Source organism: Papio anubis, chromosome 14 (genome assembly GCF_008728515.1).
Source record: "Papio anubis isolate 15944 chromosome 14, Panubis1.0, whole genome shotgun sequence".
In the NCBI taxonomy this organism is placed as follows: Eukaryota; Metazoa; Chordata; class Mammalia; order Primates; family Cercopithecidae; genus Papio; species Papio anubis.
Window position 1 is genome coordinate 36,573,689 of NC_044989.1, and position 26,533 is coordinate 36,600,221.

The 26,533-nt window shown below is 40.9% G+C and overlaps 1 protein-coding gene across 4 annotated transcripts in view; it reads left to right on the forward strand.

The window, feature by feature from the left end:
• The window catches only part of CRIM1 (cysteine rich transmembrane BMP regulator 1), a 199,270-nt gene that overhangs the window by 79,477 nt on the left and 93,260 nt on the right, over positions 1-26,533 (forward strand). For 3 of the 4 annotated variants that reach the window (XM_009183985.4, XM_003908494.5, XM_009183984.4), the window contains 2 exons: positions 10,188-10,430; positions 11,542-11,662. In XM_009183985.4, the coding sequence (XP_009182249.1) occupies positions 10,188-10,430; positions 11,542-11,662 (364 nt within the window). The remainder of the gene's footprint in view (positions 1-10,187; positions 10,431-11,541; positions 11,663-26,533) is intronic. The other variant, XM_009183986.4, reaches the window with a different exon arrangement.

A 26,533-nucleotide genomic window follows, 5' to 3' on the forward strand; every position in this document is an offset into this window, starting at 1 on the left:
ATGACTGGCTGCTCCTTTAATTCAGCAAGCATCTGTCGGTCTTCCTTGAAAGAACAGAAACTGAGCATCCTTGGAACCTGACCACGTAGGAAGGGCTCTCAGAACATCTGGCTGGAGTATGTTCATAGGAGACACCCACAAGGGCCAGCCCCTCATTTTACAGATGAACACCAGACCCTTCACTCTGACATATTTAAAATCTGACATTTTATTATGTACTTTTTTCAAATTGCTGTCATTGTTGCACAGAGGAAGAACCAAGTTACCGCATCCCTTCCTCAGTGGAGGAAAAATTGATAGAGGTTTTATTTGTTGTTCTAAAATGGGTGCCACCTTCCGGTAAACATCACCTGGGGAGTTCTTAATTTCTAATGTTTATGCCTCTGTGACATTTTCAAGCTGTTATAAAGAGTCTTCTTAAAATGTTGCTGAGCTGGCTATACAAATTTAGTTCATTTAATTTTCCTCATTAGTCATTTGTCCCATTCTCTAATAACTTTGATGCCTTTTTTGTGGGTCAGTGTTTATGGCAAAATGTGTTTGGTGGGGGAGGTATTCAGAGAAGACTGTAGTTTATTAGGTAAAATTAATCGTTTTGAAACCAATCTTTAGTTCTTTGTACATTTATCTAAACCATCCTTAGGCCTTATTTTACTGCCACGTTTTAAAAAAATAAATTCATTGTTACATTTTGAAATTTGTTATGGTGTGTGAATATATAAATATAATTATTTGAATGGCAAATTTTTCTGCGACTAAGTTGGATATATTTTTCTGGTGTGAATTAACAGATGAAATAAAATGTCTCTAGACTCAGTAAATATTTGAAAACTGTTTTAAAATTCAGTAGGATGCGAACAGGCCACATTTGGCATCTGGCTCTCCCACTCCCATAAAAGGCAAATCCTGGAAGCTGCTCTGAACTTTTTTTCTTCCTCCCAGGAAGGTCTGACTTTTCCAGGAAGATTCCAGGGAACGCTAGTTGGATTCGATTTCCTAAGACTTAGAGCAGCTTAAATCCCCTGGGAGTGTGGAGGATGAAGGAGTTGAGGGTCCCTAGAACAATGGGTCAGCATTGACTGCACATTGGAGTCAGCTGGGAAACTTTAAAAAAAAAAAAAAGTACCGATACCACGGTCCCACTTCCAGTAATTCTGTTTAATTGGAATTGGTCTGGGGTGCACTTGGAGCTTTTGGATTTTTAATCTTCTCCGAGGGTTTTTAATGGGCAGCCAGGGTTGAAAATCATTATTCTAGCACTAAATTTTCAAACTATAGAACACATGAGAATCACCTCTAGAGTTTGTTCAAACCCAGATTATCGAGCTCCACTCCCAGCATTTCTGATTCTGGAGGTCTGGTGGGCCTTAGAATTTGCATTTCTAGCAAGTTCCTTAGGAGATACTGATGCTGCTGGTCCAAGGATCATTGTTTGACAACCACCACTTTAGAGCCGTTCATCTCAAACTTTACTGTGCATCTTGCTAAAATGCAGATTCTGATTCAGTAGGTCTGGAGTGAGGTCTGAGTTTCTGCATTTTCAGCAAGCTCCCAGGTGATGCTGACGCTACTGGTCTAGGGGCCACACTTTAACAAATCTCTAATCTAAAGCATCATTATCAACGCAATTCCATAATATCCTTTGGGAAGAAAAGACGTGTGGTTCAGGAGATTCCTAGAGGCACGGTGGGGCCCAATATATGCCTTAGACCTGGTGGCAGGCAGAGATCTGGAGGGCTCAGTGCTTCGTTGGCACTTGGCCAACTGTGCCTTGCCAGGGTGTTTGAACATGCCCTTGGCGAAGCTGTACTGTCAATAGGGAGCTTCATTGTAAAGATTCTCTGTTTGCTTAGAGTAAGGCAGTGGTTCTCAGGCCCAATTGCACAATAGAATCACCCTGGGAGCTATTTAAACAAGTACTAATGCCCAGGCTCCTCCTCCAGAAATTCTGATTTAATTGGTTTGAGGTGGGATCCAGACAGTGGTATTTTAAAAATCTTTGTGAGTAATTTTAATGCACAGACAGGGTTGAGAACCACTGAATTGAAGAATCACGTTATAGTCTTACAGATCATTTTTTTTTCCCCTTTATATTTGGCTAAGTTATACTCCACTGTGATGCAAACTAGCTTTATTAGGTAGTCAAAAACAATTTAATATGGCATTTTTGACAAACCACCAAGAAAAGACTCTGAAAAGATTCCATCACTGTTAAATCCTAAATTCAGAGTCTAAGAAAGTGCTGGGAAAGTGCAGTGGGTGTTTCTGAACGAGCTTGAAATATGAAATATTTCTGGGACTGTATCAACAAGTCTAATTTTTTCCCCTTGGGGTTATGATTGTGCGGAACAAGTCTTCACAGCAAAGCTTGCCAAAAAAGGTTATGATAAAATCATGGAATGTGTATGAAAAGAATTCACAGTGTAACTTTAAAGGAGTCAGTCTCTAAATTTAAAAACTTAGTGATGACATACGAGTTACATTTGTAATAGAAGTCTGAAGAACAAAGTAATCCTGAATATAAGAAAGTTCCTCCTTTTATCACATGATATCTCTAAGGCCAAGGAACAAGTGAAATAGGACAGCCAACAAGAAAGTAATAAGGATACGCTAACGACCCTGAACCTCTTTATCTTTGCAAATTAATTTTTTCCTCTGTATTTAAGAAAAATGTAGCTGCAGTTGAAACTCTTCTTGCTTTTGGCATTATGGACTAGTGGGAAAATCGTGGGCTTTGGCAGTTCTGCGACTAACTTTGTGACCTTGGCCAAGTTTCTTATCCTCTCTGGGTCTGAATCTTCATCTGTCAAGTAGAGATGAAGATATAATCTCTTCTTCACACAGGAGTACAAAGGCACGTGAGAATGAGCAGAGGCATGCCCCACACGTAGGAGATGCTCAATTAGTGGAGATTTCTTTCATTTCTCCAGCATGACCATGGGAATTTAATGCTTAATAAGAAGCATTATCGGCCGGGCGTGGTGGCTCAAGCCTGTAATCCCAGCACTTTGGGAGGCCGAGACGGGCGGATCACGAGGTCAGGAGATCGAGACCATCCTGGCTAACATGGTGAAACCCCATCTCTACTAAAAAAATACAAAAAACTAGCCGGGCGAGGTGGCGGGCGCCTGTAGTCCCAGCTACTCGGGAGGCTGAGGCAGGAGAATGGCATGAACCCGGGAGGTGGAGCTTGCAGTGAGCTGAGATCCGGCCACTGCACTCCAGCCTGGGCGACAGAGCGAGACTGTCTCAAAAAAAAAAAAAAAAAAAAAAAAAAAAAAAAAAAGAAGAAGAAGCATTATGCATCAAAACATTTTTCTTGTTGAGTCTTTATTGGTATTTTCTGCCTATTAATTGTATCAGTTTAGATTCCTTCTTAATAATCGTGAAGTCTGTTTTTCCACTTAAAAGAGTAGGCCCTTTCTTCTTGTTTTAGAGCCATCATTTTTGCCATTCCCTGTGTCTGGAACACTCTTGCTTTGTTTTTTGTGTGCTTTCTCCCTTCTTTCATGCAAGCCTCTGTTCCGATGCCATGTCAGAGATACCTTCCTTCACTGACCAGGCTGACACATGGCACCCGTATCACTGAATATGCTACAAAGCCTTTATCACCGCCCGGCACTGTGCTGTGTAGCTCTTGATTGCCTGTCTTCTCCAGAATCGTAATTCTCAAGGTTGGTCTCCCTGTGCTACCGAGTGACCGAGGGCCCCCATGATACTCTAGGCTGATACCACAGCTACTCCAGGGCTTTAGATTATAAAAGACATCAGAGGGAGGTGTGGGAAAAACAGTGACCCCAGACTCTTCGCTTGACTTTGTGTTCTACATACTGAATTCCCTGTTATCAAATGTAATCCAAATTTGGGGTCCTTCAAATTCCCCAAAGTAGCTTGAACCGCCCAAGGATTGTCTCAGGATAGCTGTGTATCCCACATGAGTGTGTGGAGGTGTGTGTGTGTGTGAGAGAGACAGAGAGGGAGAGAGAAAGAGAATATGAAGAGATTTTGAAATAGAAGTTTTCAGTGTCAGATGTATGGGACTCTACAAAATTTAAATAGAAACAATGGTAATCTGCCAATATAATTTTTATCTTCTTTTTTTTCCTCTTACCACGAGTAGTTTTTCATTTGCCTTTGTGTTTTATTTAAATCTGCATTTAAGCAGAAACTCTTGCATGCATTTGCTTCTTGTAGATCATGATTGTGTTAGGTTGGTGCAAAAGTAACGGCAGTCTTTGTCATTACTTTCAGTGGCAAAAACCACAACCGCTTTTGCACCAACCTATGCTTTCTTGACATATCGACCTGAAGAGGGCCTAACAATGGCCAAGATCCAGTTATACACATTAAAGAGACTAGGATTGAGAGAAACTTTCCAGGGTTATGGTAAAACTCACTTTATATTGGGTGAGCCTGTCAATATTTTAATACTAACTTCTTAAAGATTATTAAGATGATGAAACCAGGTTATTTTCCCATAATTATTTCTGTTGCAAATGATGTTGTCACTTTGGTCTTTCTGTATCTGGGAAGGCTTTTTTTTTTTTTTTTTTTTTAATGTCTGTTGCAGCATTGTCAGTGAAACCAGACATAAAAGTTAGTTTAAGTATTACATATAGATCTATTAGACACCATAGGGAAAGAGTCAGGAGCGACTTCTTTTCAAATAGGTAAAATTAAAAATTTAGAAGTAATGTCAGAAAAACCTTCTAATTGATGGAGTGGCTGTAGTTTTATCCTTGTTTTCTCCATGGAAGAAACTTGGAATAGAGACAGAGAAGAATAAATAAAATCTAATGGGAGAATTTATAGAAAAAGTCTGAAAAAAAAGGGTTTCAGAAAAACAGTTCCTGATGTTATGGTACTTGTATTACATTTAAGTGACAAACTGGTGACTGGTTCGGGGCAGAGGAAGATGCGGGGTGAGTAGGGATTCTAGGTAATTTATTGAAAGGGGAATAGAGGGTTGAAAGAAGAGAAAAAGGAATGTTAATTACAAAGTAAGAAAGATGGAGACTTTGGAAATCTAAATTATTTGAAAGCATAACTTCACAATTTGAAGGCTTGAATCTTATGCCTGCTAGTCATGAAGTTAAAAACATAGCTTTGAAAAATTAAAGTAAGTTCTGGAAATTTGAAGAGAAGTTACTGGCTTGTAGTAGATTTTACAGATCCCTCTTGGAAATCAGATAAAAAATGTGAGGTATAGGTAATCAGAATGTCATAATTAAGCTTGATTTAATAAATATGCAAGATTATATGTAATAAACAGAGGATATATGTTCTTTTCAAATACCCATCTATTTTTAAATTGGTTATGAGGCCACACATACATACACACATGTGCTAAAAACCAAAAACATACAAAACTCAGGAAGTTAACAAAAGTAGGGAATTGTACAGCCTACATTCTCTGGCAACCAGGCAGTAACACTATAAATTAAAAAAGAAAGCTCCCCCAAATCTACCTATGCAGAAATTTAATATCACTCTTCTAAAAAGTCTTTAAAAAGGAGACATATAAATTACTTAGCAGCAAGTCACATTGAAAACAATACATATGAAAAATCAGAAGATAACCAAAGCAATATTTGATTGAAGTATTCAAAGCATAATTAAAATTGTTTGTATAATAACTATAAGAAATGTGTTTGTTATAAGTCGGCCAAATAGAAATGAACCGAGCATTAATGTTAAAACACTAGAGGAAAACTAACAAAATCATCTGAAAGATAAAGAAGTAAGAGATTCAGAAACTTAAAAGGACTGGCATAAAGTACAATAAAGAAAGCTTGGTCAATAAAGTATGAAATGAACTTGAAAATCTAGATGGATTATATACTTTTTGCTAAAATGCAAGTTAGGAATAATAATTCTAAAATAGGTAGGACACCTGAATAATAACCAAAGAAGAAATCTGCCCCCTCCCCCTTCAAAAAACATACTGAGTTCAGATAATTTCACAGGTGAGTTGTATGAAAACATCAAGGAATAGATAATTCCTGTGTTATTTGAATGGTTTTACAGCAGAGAAACAGGTAGAATGCTAAACAGCTCATTAAAAGAGTTAGTGTAGGCCGGGCATGGTGATCATGCATGTAATCCCAGCACTTTCGGAGGCTGAGGCGGGCGGATCACAAGTGGCTAACACGGTGAAACCACATCTCTACTAAAAATACAAAAAATTAGCTGGGCATGGTGGTGAGCGCTTGTAGGCCCAGCTACTTGGGAGGCTGAGGCAGGAGAATGGCGTGAACCCGGGAGGTGGAGCTTGCAATGAGCCGAGATTGCGCCACTGCATTCCAGCCTGGGCAACAGAGTGAGACTCCGTCCCAAAAAAAAAAAAAGAGTTAGTGTAACTTTGAAACTAAAATTGGATAAGGCCATCATAGAGAGAACTAAAGATGAACAACTCAAGTTTATAAATTTAAAAATCTTAAAATGTTAGGAAGTCAAATCCAACAAGATCTTTAAAAACAGAGCTTATTCTTAGAACACAAGGATGATTTAAAATCCAACTGATTATATTAATAAACTAAAGAGAAAGCCAGTGTGATCATCTTGAGAAAAATTGAAAAGCATTTAATAAGATTTAACCTGCATTTTTAACATTCTTACATCCCTGCTGGCTGTCAAACTCTGATCGACGACTGTGTCTTTGGTAGCCTACCCTATTCTGCTTTTATTACAAAGGCAGCTCTTAAGAAATAAATCCATCTCTTCAGGCTTGAACCGCAAAACACACGTGAAGAGGTGACAATGTTGGGGCTGTCAAAAAGAACTTAAAGAGTGGGATAACCGGCCGGGCGCGGCGGCTCACTCCGGTAATCAGTCCCAGCACTTTGGGAGGCTGAGGCAGGCAGATCACAACATCAGGGGATCGAGACCAGCCCGGCCAACATGGTGAAACCCCATCTCTACTAAAAATACAAAAACTAGCTGGACTTGGTGGCGCGCGCCTGTAGTCCCAGCTACTCAGGAGGCTGAGACAGAAGAATTGCTTGAACCCAGGAGGTGGAGGTTGCAGTGAGCTGAGATTGCACCACTGCACTCCAGCCTGGCGACAGAGCAAGACTCCATCTCAAAAAAAAAAAAAATGTGATAACAGTAAGAACTAATATGTTGGGTTTTAATGGAAATGTTTGATCAAAGCATATGTTTCAAAATTCTGATTATTACATACTAAATATTTTATAAAATAAAAATGTAATAGAATATGATAAGAATATGTTAATGACAGCAAATTAACAAGAGTAGGAATTAAGTGCTATTTGCAATCAAAGTCACAAAGCTTTTCTTAATTATAAAACAATGTGTTTGCCAGATAAGCAGTCTACCAAATGCATTTTACAAGCTCCAGCTTAATCCACATACATTCAAGATTCACCTTCTCCTCCTCAGCTCTTTGATTTATTCTCCTCCATACTGACAGGGCTCTGAGAGTGGAATTCCTTATTAGTTATCATGTCCTGTTTTCACGGCAGTTCCTTGGGGGGTTATACTATGAAAGTGGGCTAGATGGATTCTCTGAGACTCCTGTTTGACCCAAGCACTTGTGGCATATAGGCTGTAGCTCCCATGAGACACGCAATGAGATAAGACTGGGTAAGAGGGAGCAGGGATGCAGCTAACCTGGTAGCTTTAACAAAAACCACATTTCTGATAGGGAAGGAGCTGTGTCCAGAGAAATCAGCTGATTTCTCAGGATCACAGTAGTGATTCCTGAGACAGGAGGCATATTATTACAGAGGAGCATAGCCGGAACCAGATGGACCAAGTTTCACATCACTATTTACTAGCTGTGTGACCTTGGGCAAATAAATCTGAATCTCAGTTTCATCATCTGTAAAATGGAGCAAATAATAACTCACCTTCTGGGGTTATTGTGACATGAGCACATGGCATGTGTGTTAATGAAGTCTGCTTTTAGGACACAGGCTGTTTTATTTTCCATTCTGCTTTAAGCTGCTTATTGGATATTGGCATGTGGGCGGTAGCCACAGGGAGGGTAGAGGCCTGCAAATGAATGTTTCCCCTGAGTGAGGCACAAGTGCCATGAAGTAGTCTTCTCTCCAACAGGAAAATTAAGTGTAGTCATGAGGTAGGTGGCAGAAGGAAGGCAGCATTAAGACTCAACCCATTTCATCTCCTTCTCCAGCACACCCTGTACCTAGCTGTGGTAAATAGTGCTAGCATCTGTCTTCTTCCATATTCTTTCTTGCCAAGTGCCTTTCTAACCTCCTCCCACGTCTCCTTCCTCCCCAGATATTGTGCACCTTCCTGTTGTTGCCCAAGTTCCCAAAGTCCTATCTTTCTAAGACGACCTTTCTAAGACCTGTTTTTCTGAATTATTCTCTTCCTCTTTCTATATAATCAAAGCTCTAATTTGTCTCCTAGTGAACACTACAGTCTTGAAAATGGCATAAGGGTTCTAAATGACCAGGTAACCAGGTACCCCTGCTGCTCATCCAGCCTCATCTCCTGTTTCTTCTCTCACTTGCTGTGCCTCAGCCACACTGATGTTCTTACTCTTCCTGGGACACATAAGCCTGCGTCAGCAGTTCCTTCTGCTGGGATGCTCTTCTCCCAAGTATCTCCATGGCTCGTCCCCTCACTCCTCCAAGTCTTTGTTCAGCCATGAACTTCTCAGTCATGCCCATCCATTTTCACCACGTTGTAACTGCTACCCCCTTCTTCTAAGCATTCCAATTCCCTCTTACTCTGTTCTTGTTTTCCCCTCATAGCACATATCACCCTTTACTACTATATAATTTGCTTCTTTATAATGTTTGTTACTTATGTTCTGTCATCCTCCACTACCGTATCAACTAATGAGGGCAGGGACCTGTGTCTTTCCTCTTTACTGACATATCCCAAGCTGGTTCTCTGTCAATGTTTCAGTGAATTTACTAGAACTGTAAGTATGAAGGGTCTCCTATATTATGTCTTAAGTAGACAAGAAATAGATAAGGAAGAGGAAAGATACAGCAAGGTAGAAAATGACTAGAGGAACAGGCATGGTTTTAGAAAGAGATCCACTGCTATGATATCAAGACCTGAGTGGACTGTAATGAGGAGACCTGGATTCTTTAAGTTTACCAATGACCTTAGCCAGGTCACTTAAGCTCTGGGGCCTCAGGTTCTTTATCTACAAAATGAGGAAACTAAACTAGGTAACCTTTTGGGTCTTATCTTACTACACAATTCTCTGTTTGGGTTTTACTTTAGGAAGACCAATGAACACTTACGGAAACATTGCCTGGTACTAACTGGCATCAGTTTCACCTAATGGCTCCTGAACTCCCCGTCTCCCACCAAAGGTCATGGGCTGTGATGATGTCTTTTAGTCTATTTCCATCTTTTCCTCAAGGGCCTTATGTTCATATAGGTCTCTTAAAAGTGAACCCAGGAAGCTAAACTGTGGACTGGGGTTCCAGAAGCCAGGACTTTGCTCCCCCGCTGTGAAATCTGAGTAAACCCACCTTGTTTTATTTTTCCCGTCTCTAAAATTGAGATAGAGCAATGGGTCAGCAGATAATATTAGGGAGAGGGGAATAAGGTGTGTTTGATGGAGCTTTGCTAGAGATAGAAACACATCAGGTGCCATTTCAGGAAATGACATGGAAATTTGACTCATTATCCATCTTGCTTAGCTGCCACATCATAATGTCACAGACTCTTAATAGAATGCCACTGAAACTCAGAGTGTGCAGGTAGAGTTCCTCCATGTTGATTGTCATACACATTGTCTCCAGTTTCTGAAGTGGCCATGATTTGCTTGTGTTTTAAGGTACACTGTTTTCAAAGAATAGCCTTTAAAACTCTTTTGAATTCAAAGACCTTTCAGTTAGTCAAGGAATGGGTCCAGTTTTCAGATTCTCCACGCCGTGGGTGCATCTTCCCTTCGCCTTTCTTCATTTTGGTCATTGCTCTAGATGTTCATTGTTTAACACAAGTGGGTAGGAAGACGGAGAAGAAGGGAATTTCAGGCTCATATTTTGGTGTCATGGGCAGATCTTGGGTGAGGTTTTCATTGTTAGTTAAACTAAGTTTGAAGGTTTACACTGAATTTCTTTCCCTACCCTCCTCTTTGGCTACTTAAATAGATCATCAGGACTGTCTGTTCTTCTGTTGAAAGTGCCCCACACTGCCCTGGGCATAAGCTAAATTCTTTCTCTCCCATTTAGAAGAGAAGCCAGATTGCTCCAAGGCCCGCTGTGAAGTCCAGTTCTCTCCACGTTGTCCTGAAGATTCTGTTCTGATCGAGGGTTATGCTCCTCCTGGGGAGTGCTGTCCCTTACCCAGCCGCTGCGTGTGCAACCCCGCAGGCTGTCTGCGCAAAGTCTGCCAGCCGGGAAACCTGAACATACTAGTGTCAAAAGCCTCAGGGAAGCCGGGAGAGTGCTGTGACCTCTATGAGTGCAAACCAGGTATGCACGAGCTCTGTCTCAGCAGCCTCGTTCCTTTGCATCAGAGGGTAGCAGATCCCTCCTCAGCCACCCCTGGCCTCTCCTTCCACATGAAGATGGGCCTTCTCACCGGTGTCCTCTGAATCTGCCACTTTGGGCTAATGGCAGCTTGACTTCTGGCCTTGTAGTCAGAGAACCAGAGTGATCATCCACTAGGTACATAAGCACCTTCAGGTAGTGAGCGTGTCTTTTCCTCTTTTCTTCTTTTTTTCCTTCAAAGTATGCTTGACTGGGGAGGTAGGGTTAAAATTTATGGTACTATGGCAATCTGCTTCATTTCCCCAGAGGAGGTCAGAGACCTTATTTGCAGCTATATCTGCCACTTTGAATTATTACATTTAAAAACAATCATCATACATAAAACAGAAAGTTATTTTTAGATGGATACATGCATCAAAATGCCAGAAGTTTCATAATGCAACACTCAGCCCCAATCTTTCTCTTTGCCAACTCCCCCCCACATCTGCCCTCTTTACTTTATAGCATGTGCCAAGTCATCTTTGACTGTTTACTCACCCTCTTTGCCAACATTTGATGTACTGTTGTGTCCCAGCTGTTTCTTGCTTTATATTATTTCTAACATCCTTGCTCTTGTGGCAGCATTTCCGATGTGGTCTGTGAACACTTCTGAGTTATAGTGATTTCCTCTTCGCAAGTTTCTAATCATCGGCCAGTTGTTTTTTCGTTTGGGTTTTTCTTTTTCTTTCTTTTTTTTAGACTGCTAGATAAACACTCCAAGCAAAGTGATCCCTTGTCCATCTCTTGAACTATTCTGTCAATCAGAAATGCCTCTGGCTAACTGTCACCATCCATGTAACCACTGCTGGTTTAATTCTTTCTCTGTCTTCATTGTAACTCTTAAATATCTCATCCCCACCTCTTTCCTTACACAGAAAATTTGAGGAATATTGCCGTTCTGTAACAGTAACTGGAATAATATGCAGACACTAGGACTGGGCTTCTGGAAGCAAGGAGACTTTGGAAATTTGTCAAGAGCTAGTATTTCATTTAGGGACTCCAAAAGCAAGTAAATGTAACAATAAACGGTGCCTCTCTGTTTGCCCCCTTTCAGTTTTCGGCGTGGACTGCAGGACTGTGGAATGCCCTCCTGTTCAGCAGACGGCGTGTCCCCTGGATAGCTACGAAACTCAAGTCAGACTCACCGCAGATGGTTGCTGTACTTTGCCAACAAGGTTAGTTTGCCATTAGTTTGTCAGGTTTTTTCTCCTCGTTTGTTAGCATCATCTAAGGTACATTTTGAGCATGCAGTTTGTTTTCCCATGAGAAACCTAGTCCTTTCCTGTTTCTCTGGAAGAAATCACTGAACTGTTTGCATTACTTGGTATTTACATATATCTTTCCTCAGATCAAAACCAGGTGTCATCAGGTTAAGTCATTAACACTTATAGATTCTTTCTATAAGGGTGCCTGTACACTTTCGAGGACTGGGACCTATATAAGCAAATATGCCCCTCTGTATGTAGATAGGGAGGCAGGCAGTGAGGTGTCTGTCAAGAGTAGGCACATCTTTTGATCCTCTGCAGTGAATCTTGTAGGTGCTTAAACAACATGTTCAGTGTGATGAAACATTGCACGCTTCATAGCACCGCTCCACAGGGACCCTTGATGTTTGGAGTCACACGGCTGCCCAGACCCATTTCTTTCTGAGGCCCAGAGGAGTCTTCATTCTTACAGTGCTGTCTGGAGTAACAAACACGTCTCTCTTTGGCTTGACTGGTGGGAGGAGCCACTGTCATTTTAACCCTAGTAGCAGGGCATGCACTTAGCCCCCTAGAACTGGTTTTTCTCTAGAACATGAGGATCTCTGGGTCCTGTCCTTTATAGTCTACGAAGCACCACCATAGAGCTGTGCCTTCGTACTTGGCTTTGGGGAAGACTGTTCTTGGAAGTGTAGGGTTTACAGTCTGTTTCCGCCCCCCCACTCACCCCTCTTCTCTGCCATGACCTCCCTTCCATCTTTTGCAGGTCAACAAGCCATCTTTATGACTAAGTCATCTCATGTTTTTCAGCTTTCGTTCTACATTTAATAAGAAGAGTTAAAACTGTGCCCTATTTAACTCAATTTCCAACCTCTTCTTCCTCAGTCCCAGTGCCAGGCATTTAGCTTCTAGGTTTGTTGCATGAGTACCTGTGATTATGCAAATGGTTTGATAAGATAGGAGTATATGTGGTCCATAGGTAAGGTAAGTATCAGTTATTTGTCCATAATTGAAGAGACATACAGAATTTGTTCTGATAATTACTTTTTCCTTCTTTATTCTCATAAAATAAGTTAGATCCTTGGTATCTCCTAGCCTTTGTTCTGTCAAACCTAGGATTCTCTAAGACCTGTCCTTTATACTGTATCATAAAACAGATGCAAAGATTTTTGTGAAGATAACATACATTGGTGCAGCAACCTTCCTATGACGTTAGAATGTGATAATTTATGTGCAGATGCTTAGGAAGGGTTGAAATATTTTGCAAACATAAGGTATTACTCCTGATCAGTGAAGGAGATAAATGGAGCATCACTAACAGTAATAGATGTCCCTTCAGGGTCTTCCTGAAAAGGAAGATGGTACATTATATTGGAGAACCTAATTAATCAAAACTAAGCCAGTTGTTAACGAGGAAGTCCTTTAGTGAGGAAAATGGACAATTCTCAGTTCACTATTATAAATGTCACATAGCATCCTCTGCACATAGGAGTCATGGTCCGCTATTTTTTCAGTCACTCTAGGGGGTTGAAATTGGTAGAAGCTACAGGAAGGTATATTTAGTCTCAATTTAAAAAGGAACTTTCCCACAACTAGTGATGTTCTGTAGTGAATTGGCTGCTTCCTGAGGCAGACAGAGCTCCTTGGAGCTGGATAGATTTCTTTCCGTCTGGATGGCCACCTGCCCGGAATGCTTAGAAGAATTATATTAGGTTGGAAAGGAGGTTGAACTAGATGCCTTCTGTTTTATCCTCAAGCTTCTGTGAGTCTAGTAAATAAAACTTGAAGATGATTATTACTGTATTGACATAATTTTGACTTTGGCATTCAAAAGCGAAGAATGGCCAGAGTTAAATTTGTCTGTAATCAACACATCGAAAACATAGAGAAGGAAGTCATTCAACATCCCACTGTAAATTATTTGCAGAGAAGAGATAGGTTCTCACAGCTCTTTAGTTTCCTGTATGTCAGATCATCAGTGACCCATACTCATCCCCTGCTCATTTGTTCCCTTTGAACAGGGTCTCCTCCCCCAGCTCTCTCACAAGCCCTCTGCCTTTGCAATTGCCACTACCTCTTCCTGGGCTCCCTTGCCCTTCTGTGTACATGTAGGCAGCTTCTGCCTCTCCTTCAAGACTGCATTTCTTGCTCATTGAAGTGTTGTCACTCTTTGGCCCCTGAAGATGACTTAAGTGCCCTCTCTGCTCCTTTGTCATCCATCCCCCATGTATCTTTTTATCCTAGCACTTTTCATCACACATTGAACACACTGATTTTTTTTGTCTGTCTCTCCTGTCCTGTGTGATTCTCAAAGAAAGGGAGTATTTTGTAGCCTCTTGTACCTAAACATAATATGTCAGCCCACATCTATGGGTGAATGAATGGATTAACAAACAGGCCCTCTCTTAGCCAAGATGATTTATATGTGGAAGAAAAGAAAAAGAATGAATAGTTTTAGTTTCTAGTTATCTTTCTGCCATTGGGTTGTCATACTGCTCCCTGTCTCATTTTCAAACCCTTGCACTTTTCCCCCAGTCCCCGTCTGTATGGTGCGGTCCTCCTCAATCCTGTAGAAACCCTCCATTCCAAGCACAGCACTCATCTCTCACAGCATGGGATGCCTTTCTCTCTCCATTCCATCTCTTCTCATATTCCTCATCCAGCAGGACTCTAATTAAATTTTTCTCTGTCCACGAAGTATTCATGCTTCAACCAACACGTGTCCCACTGCCTAGAAACTTCCCACATATCCTTTCCTATGCTGTCAATTAATTATCGACTTTCATACATTGTTATTGAATTGTCGCATGCGTGAAGTCTTGTCTCATCAGCTATATGATATTCCTAAAGATCAGGAATTGTGTCATCTTTTCTTTTCTTCTGTATGCATTAGTGCTGAATGAGTCGGTAAATGCAGAATATACTCAAGCTGTGGCTTAGACCCATTCAGCCTAGTTTAACATATTCAGTGGATTCCTGCGGAGGGCGATGGGGTGATAGGTTGTACATCGATTAGAGAATAACAACCCAAATAATCACATGAAAATGAAAAACAAAAGCCTAACATGTAGTCATAGTGGTAGTATTTTAAGAGAAAAACTACATAACTTTATTCCTGTGTGTGAGCCATGTTAAATGTCCGCTCTTTAAGAGCATGATTTTTAGGCATGAAGAAGAACATTATAGAACATAGAAGATCATATTATGATTATTTGACTTTTACCAGCATACTTTTAGAGCATTGTTAAGAAGTTAGAGCCATTTGAGAGCAAAGCTGATTATGTGGAGAAATCAGGGGAGAAAGCCCTTTACATTTTAGGACATAATAAGGTAAAATATCTGAAACTTTAGCCGTAAAGAATTACCTTCAGTGAAAGTAACAACTCCCTTTTTGTAAGAATTTATTGTACTTTCACGGGCTAGAAAGTGTGTTTATGGATTTTTCTCCCCTGTCTTGAAGAATACATTCCTCCCTCCTTCATTCCCATCCAAATGGAGTTGCCCTTCCCTATGAGACTATTTCACCCATTCCGACCCCTAACTGCCCCATTTCTGTGTGAGCTTGATTTGTTAGTTTTCTCTTGAATTGTATGTTTTCAGTTGATTCATTCATCCATTCATTAAACACGAATTGAGTTCTTACAAGTGACAGACACTACTCTCTAGATGTTCTTACCGTACATGGGTATCACTTTCCACTTCTATCCCTGACAAATACTGGTTTTCCCTTCTACCTCTGGCCTTTGTGAGTATAGGCTGTTCCTTATTTCCTTGCTGCCTTTCTGTCTTAACAGTCCGTCTTTCATTTTCACCTCTTTTGTGTCTTTTCTCTTGAACGTCATCCTGTTTAAACATCATTCTTGTGTGTGATATAATTAATTTTCAACCATTATTTAATTCTTCCTTCCCTCAACTTGGCTTAGATTTCCAGGCATCCCACCGTTTCTTTTTATCCTTTTTTCTTCTGTTGGCATGAAGATATGATATGAGTTATATGGCAATGCATTCTACCTTTCAGGAGAGGGTGGGCCTAAACACCACACAATGATATAAAGGGAAAATGGGACTATCTGTGGAATTTAGGACACCTTGTGGTCCTTGAAAGTCCCTTTGTGAGTGTCTGCGTGTGTGTGCATATACAGATGCTGCCGCGCATAAGAGAATTTACAACAGAAACTTACAAGTCAGATACATTAATGCAAATTATTTATTTGCAGGGAAGAAAAAACCAAGATAGTCTTTAAGTGACATATAGATAACAATACCAGTCACAGCTTAAATGTGTAATATGCCTTGCTGTTTATAAAGCATTTTCACTATTCATATCTTACTGTCACTTTAATTCTATGAGGAATTTATAGGTATAAGAATGGAGATTGAGATAATAAGAGACTTGCAGAAAATCACAAATTTTCCTTGGTACAAGAGACAGAGCAGGTTCAAGGCTTCAATCCAGGTTTTTTTTATTGAAAACCCTGTGCTCTTTGCACTGGAGCTTTTTCGATAACAATGTTTTGTTGTTTTTAAGTCCAAGAAATATATCGGGGAATATGAATTTATATCTCACCAGCACATTTCTATCTGCCTACCACATACGTGTTTCAGTTATTCATTGCTGTGTAATAGTCACCCCGAAAGAAGTAGCTGAAAATGACAAAGATTTATTCTTTGTCCTGATTCTGTGTGTTGACTGAGCAGTTCTTCTGTAGCCAGCTGGCAGGTTGACTGAGACTGAATGTCCCTCCCATGTTTGGAAACTCATCTGGGATGGCTGGAAAGACCCCTCTCCCTACATGATGTCAGAAGCAGGAGAGAGGGCCAGGCGCAGTGGCTCAAGCCTGTAATCCCAGCACTTTGGGAGGCCAAGACGGGCGGATCACGAGGTCAGGAGATCGAGACCATCCCGGCTAACACGGTGAAACCCCGTCTCTACTAAAAAATACAAAAAACTAGCCGGGCGCGGTGGCGGGCACCTGTAGTCCCAACTACTCGGGAGGCTGAGGCAGGAGAATGGTGTGAACCCGGGAGGCGGAGCTTGCAGTGAGCTGAGATCCGGCCATTGCACTCCAGCCTGGGCGGCACAGCGAGACTCTGTCTCAAAAAAAAAAAAAAAAAAAAAAAGAAGAAGAAGCAGGAGAGGAAGTTGCAAAGCCTTTGGAGACCAAGAGTTGGAAATTACACAACACTTCTGCCATGTTCTGTTGGTCAAAGGAAGTCCCAGGACAAGCCCTTATTCAAAGGGTAGGAAAGTAGGTTCCACTTCTTGATGAGATAAGCCACAAAGAATTTGTGGCCATTTGTAATCCACCCTAATCTACATTTAACCAAGATAGATGCCCTTTAGATTTCATTTTCTGATTGCAGGAATTTGGTGGCGTGTTGCAGATACGTGAACCTTTTCCAAAAATTCATGCCCTTCTGGCCTTGGAGCTCTGGGTCTTCAGGTGAAATTCAGGCAGCATTATAGTTAATCCCCTGTCCCCTCAGGAGCTCTTTTTCTGCTTCTTTCTTCACTTGCCATTTGGCAGTCCACCCAGGAGCAGACACATGGTTTAAGAGCCTCTGAGCCACCACCTTAGCTTTAAGTACCATTTAGCCAACCATTATTTTTAACCTTCTGCTTCTTGAAGAGTGCTGTGACCACCTAGGTTAAACTGGGTTTTCTCCCATCATACAAAAGGGAATGCTGCTTTGGGATACCAGAAAATCTCTCTTGATAAAACCAGGTCCATTTTTGAAACACAACAAAACTTGCAAAGATGTTGAATAGAGAGAGGTTCTCCTCTATAATGGTTGAGCTTATCTGAGAAGAATGGATTCACCAGAGGCAGATGCATTTGGAGGATGGATCCAGCCTGGACTATACATCTGAGAGTCCATGTTCTCCTGGTGTCCACCAGCCCAGACCTCAGCCCAACTGGGCATTCAAGAAGATGGAGAGTTCTAACACCACAGTGTTTTCTCTGCACTTCCCACTCCTTGCTTTTTGCAATGTTTGGACCTAATTTTACAGACTCTTCACTTTGTCTCCGTAATTTTTCACCAGTGTTTCAGATAGAGGCTTACAGGGTAGACATTAACTAGTTAAAAACTCTAGACAGTAATACCTCCACCTTTCTCACTTTCACTATAAGTCACGAGTTTTTTAAATACCCTACACCTTTTGATAAGTAACTTTATATCTTTTTATTAAGATGAATGAACTTACCATATTATTGACAGTCACCTATTTTCAATTTATTTTTATGAAATTTGTCCCAAACTTTTTGTTCTAAAAGTTCTGTTATCAATTTGTTTTATAAATATGCCCTTCTTAAAAGTTATTGAGAAAAGTCCAATCCAGCTATTTTAAGGTAGAAATAAATTAAGTCATTGTTTATAATGTTCAGAAACTTAAAATAGAGTTTCTTCTGGGTTGTGTGCATTTCAGAAAGCCAGATTCCCAAGCTCCCTCCTGGCTCCTGCCTCTCTCTGACCAAAGGGCCTGATTCTCTTCCAGAACCTATATCTGGAGCATGTATATCTCTTGCGTTCTGAGACACTAGACCAAAAATCCTATTTTATTTTTAAATCAATCTTCAGAAGTATTTTTGACTGTTTTTTTTTTTTTCCTTAGCTTCAAGGTAATTAAAAATGTTAGATTATCTGTTAGCTAATATGTTGACTAATATGTGACTTCTGTTTTCACCAAAAAATGTAGTAGAATATGTTGGACACGTGAAATTCTAAGTACAGTTTCACTGGAAATACTGACAAGCCAGAATCACAGAGCTCAACACAGGAGGCAGGCTGTATCGCTCTTCTGTTTCATAGAGGGAGCATCGTGGAGCTGGAAGGGTCCTACCCGTTGAGCATCAGCAGAGCTGGTCTGTGTGGCACATACCACTGAGCCGCACTGTCCCCTGTGGCCCTGGGCTCAGTCACCACCAGGCCCTCTCCAGCCCTGCTTCTCAGGAGCCCTAACATTCTGTGTTGTGCACTTTGTTATTGTCTGTAAGCAGACGCATACCTGTGAGTAAACCATTCCGTAGCTAAAGAATAGTCCTCTGCACATCACCTGGTGCTGCTGTGCAGAAAGGGCATGAACCATGTGTTCAAAGCTAGAATCCAGGCCCACTTCTGCATGAGTTTGGGTGAGTCTTTCACATTACCTGGGTCTGTTTTCCAATCGGAGAAAGGAGGGGAGGAGCAATTTGATTGTCTCAAAAGTAACTTCTACCTCTAAATTCTTTCACTTTCTAAAAACCTTTAGAGGGGAAGGAACCCAAGCCACTAGAGACAGGAGACTCTTGGGAAACAAAGGGAAAGAAAATTTTTAGGAAATTTCACAGCCCAGAAAATAATGGGAGAGATATATGTCTTGCCTAGGGATAAGAAAGGGAGAAAGTCCAAAGGAAGTTATAAAAGAATTATGGTTTTTTTTAACTTTCTTAAAATAAAAAATAAAAGTTAGAAACAGCAAAATGAAATAAACTACTAGAGTAATGATTTAAGCCAGGGTAATCAGAACTGCTTGGGTTGTGAAAGCTGAGTAATAATTCAGTAAAACAGATTGCCTATTTGGTCAGTGGTTAGTTGACTATTGCTAGTTACCCTTTTTTTTTTCTTTACATCTATAAATAGATAGTCCCTACATAGCAGAAGCAGAGAATATCTGGCCAAAGGCTGACTCCACAAGAGAAGGATTTACTGTTAAACTGCTTTCTAATAGAATGTCGATATCTCTGCCTATCAACCTGCCTTGGTAAATGTGCTGGGTAGGGCCATGTGTGTATGGTTCCTGGTGCCCCCACAGGCTCACCTGTGTGAAACTGTATCAGCCCATGCATGGCTACTTGCTGGCCCTTGGACCCATATTTGCACTTGTTTCTCCCCTTCTGTTGCCACATCACTTTCCCTGAGGTCTGACTCTGTGTGTGTCTTCTCTGTCTTCAGCTTCTCCATATTCATAATTGCTCTTTTCTGTATTTTACACTTAATTGTGCATACACACACAGAATTATATTCTTGCACAAGTTTTAGATTCTCTTTTCCTAACTTTATGATTGAACCATTTCTTTCTATGTCTCTTAAAATGAAAAAAGATCTACTCAAAGTTACTTTTTTCCCTGTTTGAACCTCAGTTTTATTTCTCTTCCATAAAACATTAACCGTAGAAGGCAGTTTCCCACTCATATCCTGTCCTATCATCACAGTTCCAGACTCTGTAACTCCAGGAAAGGAAATAAGATAAAAGGAAGGATGATAGTCCCATTGTGTCTGAAAAATATGTCAAATATACAGCCCATGACCAGAGTGAAGGTCATCAGTGTCCTTTGCTTTCACTATAACATCTAAATATTTGCACTGAGCTGCTTCGATTTGAAATTGTGCTCTCAAGGAAATTCGTTTTGTTGGTGCTGTCTTGCATTATGATAATAGAATCTTAGCAGATTGCTAGCACACTGCTTCTTGTGAATAGAGAGAGATATTTAGAAAAAGTTTTCTGGGGTTCCAGAATTCACAGCCTGAAATTGACTCATACCGGATGAGGCCAGCCGAATGGAATCTTTGGCAGGTTATCCTTTCCCTTCAGAAGCACTTGAGTTAAATCAAAATTAATCTAACCACACAGCTACAGTGAGTGAAAACAAGGTACAGATTTTTAAATGCTCCAATCGGTTAAAACAATTTAATAATTAAATACTCATTGAGGACCTCGTGGAAGGCAGAACACTGGGCTTGGTGTGGGCTATAGTGGTGAATGAAATGTGGCACGTGCTTAAAGGATCTTAACGTCTTGCAGATATGACCAATGCCAGTTTCAGAAAGGCTCCCAAGTTTTGGAAGGTAATAAGAAGGAAACATACAACATGCACACACAGTCATCTGCCTTCAAGGAAAGAATCAGTTAATAGACAGTCTTTCTACCAAACAATGAAAACCAAATTTAAGAAAAACCATACAATAATATGCCAGCTTTAAATCCAAACTGAGAAATCAAGCACCTCAAAAAGCACATACACATGGAACAACAGATGACAGTTTTTTCTTATCCCTCCCTTCCCTCCTAAAAACTCAGTAGGACAGGAGGGATTTTCTTATTCCTCTGCTCTGGAACAACTGTCTCCTTCTGAGAAATGGAACGAGCAGCAGCATCAAGAGTCCTTTAGTGCTCTGTGTGCTCAAGTGCTTATCCTTCCGTGGTAGAGCCTTCCAGAGTTTGTCAACTCTTATCTCCAGAGCTCCAGCCTATAACTCTGCGGTTTGAAGTCTTTAGGAGGGTGTTGGAAGGTGGAAGCATCACACAAGGGTCAGGGGCTGTCAACACAGGGCACATCAACCCAACCCGACAAACGTGTCAAAGCCAGAAACTTCCTGAGGGTGACTTGGAACTGTCAGGGTCATGTTCAGAGCTCAGAAAGCACTTCTTTTTTTCTTCTTGGAGACACTGTTAGGTTTTTAGGCCACCAAATAATATTTAGTGTAGATTCATGTGCTTTTACCATTGTGCTAGGCAATTAAGTTGCTTGTATTATGCCTACTCAAGCTAACCAGTTTTAACTATCCCTGCATATGCATTTTCAAAAGGACTTTATCAAATTAAGAGTCTTGTAATTGATTATCATGTCCATCTGTTCTAAGATAGTGTCTCAGAGAAGATGGCACTTAACAGTTTGGGTTTTTTGTTTTTTTCTTTTAAGATTGGTCTGTTAGTAGACAAATTTCCATAATTCAGTTCATTTTTGTTGTTGTTGTTCCCTTTAATTTGAATAATTTCTCCAGCTGCTTTTTGGGAGTAAATAAGTTATATAATAAGGAAAATATGCATTAGCATAGCACAGATTTAAAACATTCGTGACTCTTGACATGCTATTGTGGTAGCATTCTCTCTGTTTTTAAACACACGCAGAAAAAAATTTGGAAGTGTATTTGAAGCTCATCTTTCTCAACTAAGAACAGAACATCTATTCTGTTGCCCTCTGTCACAGTAATTTTTGGCCCAAAAGAGCGAGTCAACTCATGACTAAAAAAGTCAGAGTCTATATTAAACTCTGATGTTTTTAAAACAAAATAATTTTAGGAATTCCGTGTTATTATTGGACCTATCCCCAGATTGAAGAAAATATGCTTTCCTAGAAGTAAAGCCCTTGCCCATTGGGGATGAACTGTCTCCCTAGTAGAGTGTTTGATTTGTCAGTAATTCACTTCAGATGCATGAGTGCTGTGTTTCCTCTACTAGGGCCTTATGCTTTTTGTGTATCACCATGAATTTGACCTAGTGTCTAGCCTTATTTTATATTTGTCTTAGTCCCGAAAACAAGCAAGGCTCTCAGTGGCTTCCAGTTTAATCTGAGTGGTCATGGATATCACCAGACACTGTATATGTGGCCCTCTGAGTCGGACTGAGAGAAAGTAATTTAACTGAATTCCATAAGCCTTTCAGTAAAGTTGAAAGCAGAATCCACAGCATGATAATATTGAAACTCAGAGGTCTCTGCCTACCCTCATTTGCTATGTCATCATCATGGCACATGCAAACAGAACAGCTCTGCAAAAATGCTTTGTGAAATTACTTACATAGCTGATAAGCAAGTCTAAAATGTTAAAGCCCTACCTCTGATGAAAATACCAAAAGCAACCCAAATCACGGAATATATTTTACTCTTCATTTACACCTTTACATTGGATATGTATTATTGGCTTCCTCATCATTGTAGTTGCCACAGTTTGCAGAGAATTCAGAGTTATATTGGGTAGACATTTAATTGCTAATTAGAACCCAGGAGGTAGAGACAGCTGGTTTCTCTTGGCCTTGGTCAGTCTGTTGTGAATGTATTATATAGACAAGTGCTTTGTAAATTATTCTTTCCTGACTTTGCTTTTGATTGAAAAGAAAGGAAGTTAACATGTCATGGCTCTTATGATAATATGATCAGGGACTTTGATTTCCATAGCTAGATCATGAAGAGTTTTAACGATAATTCCTAAGACTTTAGATTGTGGATTCTTTGAGGGCAAGGACCCACCCTATATATTTCATTCTCATCAGTACCCAGCACAGGTAAATAATGAATGCTTTTAACTAAATTATATAGACATTTAGTCTGCAGCAGAAGTCCTAGCATCAAAACCCCATACTGTTCTTTGATTGTTCAGGGAGCAAATATTTTGAGCGTTTGAGTGCCAGGCATTGGGCTGCTCAGCAGGAATAAAATATAGTCTCTGATATCTAAGAGCATGTATTCTAAAGGAAGGCAAGTATGTATAAGTCATTGTAGTTTAAAGCGTTGTATGCTTTGGAAGTAGAAGTGTGCAAAAAACACAAAGTTCGCAGAGCAAAGACATGCTAATTCCTATTTGGAGAATGGTCAGATTTGACTTTTGAACTGAGTCTTTAAGAATGAGTCAGAGTTCACCAGATGGAGAAAGAGAGAAGGGTGTTCTAGGCAGTTGTTGTTGATTTTTTGACTTGTAATGTGTCTTGCAGCTTAAAACATTAACACTAATCCCACCTACCTTTATGATTCAAGAAAAAGGGAATTCATGACAATATTGGGTTTTCTCGAGATAACCACTCCGTTGCAAGACTCCATTGCAAGACTACATTACTTGTTTAAGATGTACTTTCCTGTTGCTTACAAGTAAAGATGCTTCTTAGTATGGTATGCAAGGCCCCTTATTACTCAGCCCTGACCTCCCTCTCTGGCCATGACTCCTGCCAGTACCCCCATAATAACCCCAGTCCTCCTCTCAGTACATAATATACTTCTGGTGGGCTCACCTATTAGTTTAAACTAAACACACCGTACTCTTTCTTGCTTTTATAAATTTAGTGTGTTCTTTCCTTTACCTGGAATGCCTTCCCTCTGTGCCCACTCCCCCACATTTGATGGTCATTTCACAAACTGCCACTCACACCCCTCACCACCACCACCACCACCACACACACACACACAGCACCAGCTGTTTATCTTTTGCCTCTAGTCAGAGAAGGCATCATGGAAGAAGTGATCATCGGGAATGAACCGGGGTTTGTGAGGCGTGATGGGGGACTTCAGTGTAGAAGATGCAGAGTAGCTCTGACTTTTCTCTAGCTGCTCTCAACAGCTTCAGTATCAGCACAGAGGAAGTCAAAGGGTTGAATCACAGTTTACAATTGGTAGTTCTTGGGGCTGAATTTTACTCCAAGACATGTTTTCTTTAATGTGCCCTTTTTTTTCTATTTTTAAATTAGTCACTGATATTTAAAAACTGGCATACTTCACATAAAAATCTGACTTCTCTTGAGTACATGGAAGGTATGCCCTCATTGAGTTTACCCTTAAGCATGGAATGAGTAGTGATTCCCTGTTAGAGGTCACAGACCTTCTTGAGGTGTCTACAGCCCCCCTCTACTCTTCTAGGATTTCTGCCTGACTCCTGTAGACATTCAGGTTTGCGGTCTCTGGAATTAAATACATTGGGTTTGGAGGAGACAGATACAGAAGGAGGATAAAGAGGCAGGAAAGGTAAAGGCGTGAGGAAGATGGTGGTTCAAGTGAAACACCGTGGGTTTTGGGCTCCATTGTTAAAGAGGTGCAGTCAGGAGGAGGTTCAGGCTGCAGAAAAAAGGAAATGATCTGGGGAGTAGACGCCTCAGTGACTTTGAAGTGTCAGTGTGGTAGAGCAAGGGCCAGGGAGAACTGGAAGGATGCACCATTGTGATCAGCAGATAGGATGCCTGACTTCAGAGAGTTCAGAGAACTGTGGCCGCAGGACTGAGTCACCGAAGTAGAGGAGGCAGCAAGGGTCACTGGATTCCAAAAGATCAAGTGAGGCCAGAGTGTTGAAAATACTTTGTCCACATAGACTCTCAAGCCTCTCAAATTATAATCATATAAAACAGCTAACAGGTGTTGTGTGCTTCTGTGTTCCAGGCACTATCCTGGATGCTTTTCATCAGTTCATTTAATCCACATAGCAGTCATATGACATGTGGGTGCTTTAATCATCCCCACTGTATGTAGGCTACAATTGAGGCTTAGAGAGATTGCTCAACTTACCCAAGGTCACATAGTTCCTAAGTGGCCAGAACTTGAACCTAAGACTGGTTTGTTGTCAAAGTGCATTCCCCAAACCTCTGCCCCCTAAAGCGTTGGGTAGGAGACAGAGTCACAGGAAGGGAAGCATGAGAGAGGAAAGCAACTACGTGGAAGTAGCAAGTGGTCAAGTTAGAGAACTTTGACCTCCCTTCCATCCCAGGTGAACAAGTGAGTAGGAGGTGGGGATTCTCAGTCTCACTGGAGAAGGCTATAAGGAAATAGAATCTTTAGGGGAGAGCCAGGTAAATGTTAGAAACAAATTTGAGTGGTGTGTGGTATGTTCAGAGGAAGAGGGGGTTTGTCTGCAGAGGAAAGTTTGGAGGAAGCAGGGGAGTCAGTTGGAAGGGAGGTTGGCACAGAAGAAAGAGTCCCAGAGCAGTGCTCTCTGGGGATGTGCGTTCCTTGGAGGATGAGAGACAATACAGTCTTTCACTTTGCACTGATGACAAGGATGAGAGGCTGGGAATTGACTGCCCAAAGGAATCCAAGTGGACACATGCTTAAAGTCATCTGTTTCAGCGCCAGCTCAGGCCCCAGATGTCTCTGGCGGCCTGAAGGAGTGTTAGCAGCCAGGCAGTGGAGGCTTTGGTCAGATTTTCAAATAGAAGGTTAGTCCAGACATCGTTGGTGTTTATTCTTTGTGTGCTCTGGGGAGGAGATTGAATAGTCAACATCCCATTGTGTTCTCATTTGTGGTTATATATACAAAGCTTCCCTAAACTAAATTCCCTAAACTTAAGGCCAGAACCCTGTGTATCCCCAGCCCCAGTCCAGCTTAGTGCCTGCTGCATGTACACACTCAGTAAATAGCTACAAAATCATTACATGTTCATAACAAGCTGATTCATTGTTTCAAAGCATCTGTTTTCTGAGGCAGTTGGCAATTCTGCTCTGAAGTGGGAATAACTTATGTTCCTATACTAAAACTTATTCTCCATGTCCCAGCCCAGTTCTCCTTTCCACAGTGTGATGTGCCAGTTTCCCTTCCTACTTTTCCTAACTAGTCCTTCATGCAGCTCTCACTCCCATCCCGTCTTACTCTCTAAAGCCATCCTGCCAGCCACGAAAGCAGATGCCATTGTCTTCCCCTAGACCTACGGAAGTGAAGGCAGGGAGTCTTCCATTCCTGGGACTTGGCCAGCTCTCGATACGCGATATCGGATTGTTGAGCTGGACTGAGTGGCCCAGGATTTCTGCCAGATCCCAGCTCTAACATTTCAACGAGGGCACAGGCCCTGCGATTATTTTCAGCTGTGTTTCTGCTGTGTCGTCCCCGCCCCACCACCCGATTAGTTTGAGTCTCTCCAAAACTAACCCCGATTTTTTTTTTTTAGCCAGTCACATCAAGGTAGTAATTTGTGAAAGATGCCATTGTTTTCTCCCCACCACACCTACTTTCTGTGGGGCAGAGTCCTAGAAGATAATTGGTAAATTCTTGCAGGAACCACGTAGACTTACAACTTCTATTTTCCTGCAGCTTATACCACTTTTCTTTCAACTTAGCACCTTAAGATAAGCTTCCTGAGCCACATGGCAGCCTTGAGGAGGAAGCTAGGAAGAGAAGAGCTTAATGACTGCTTTATTATTATTACCAATAGTAGGAACGCAAAGGAATATTTTATTTTATTTTTTATTTATTTATTTTATAATTTTTTATTTCCATAGGTTTTTGGGAAACAGGTGGTATTTGGTTACATGAGTGAGTTATTTAGCGGTGATTTGTGAGATCTGGGGGCACCCATCACCCGAACAGTATACACTGAACCCAAACCTAATTGTC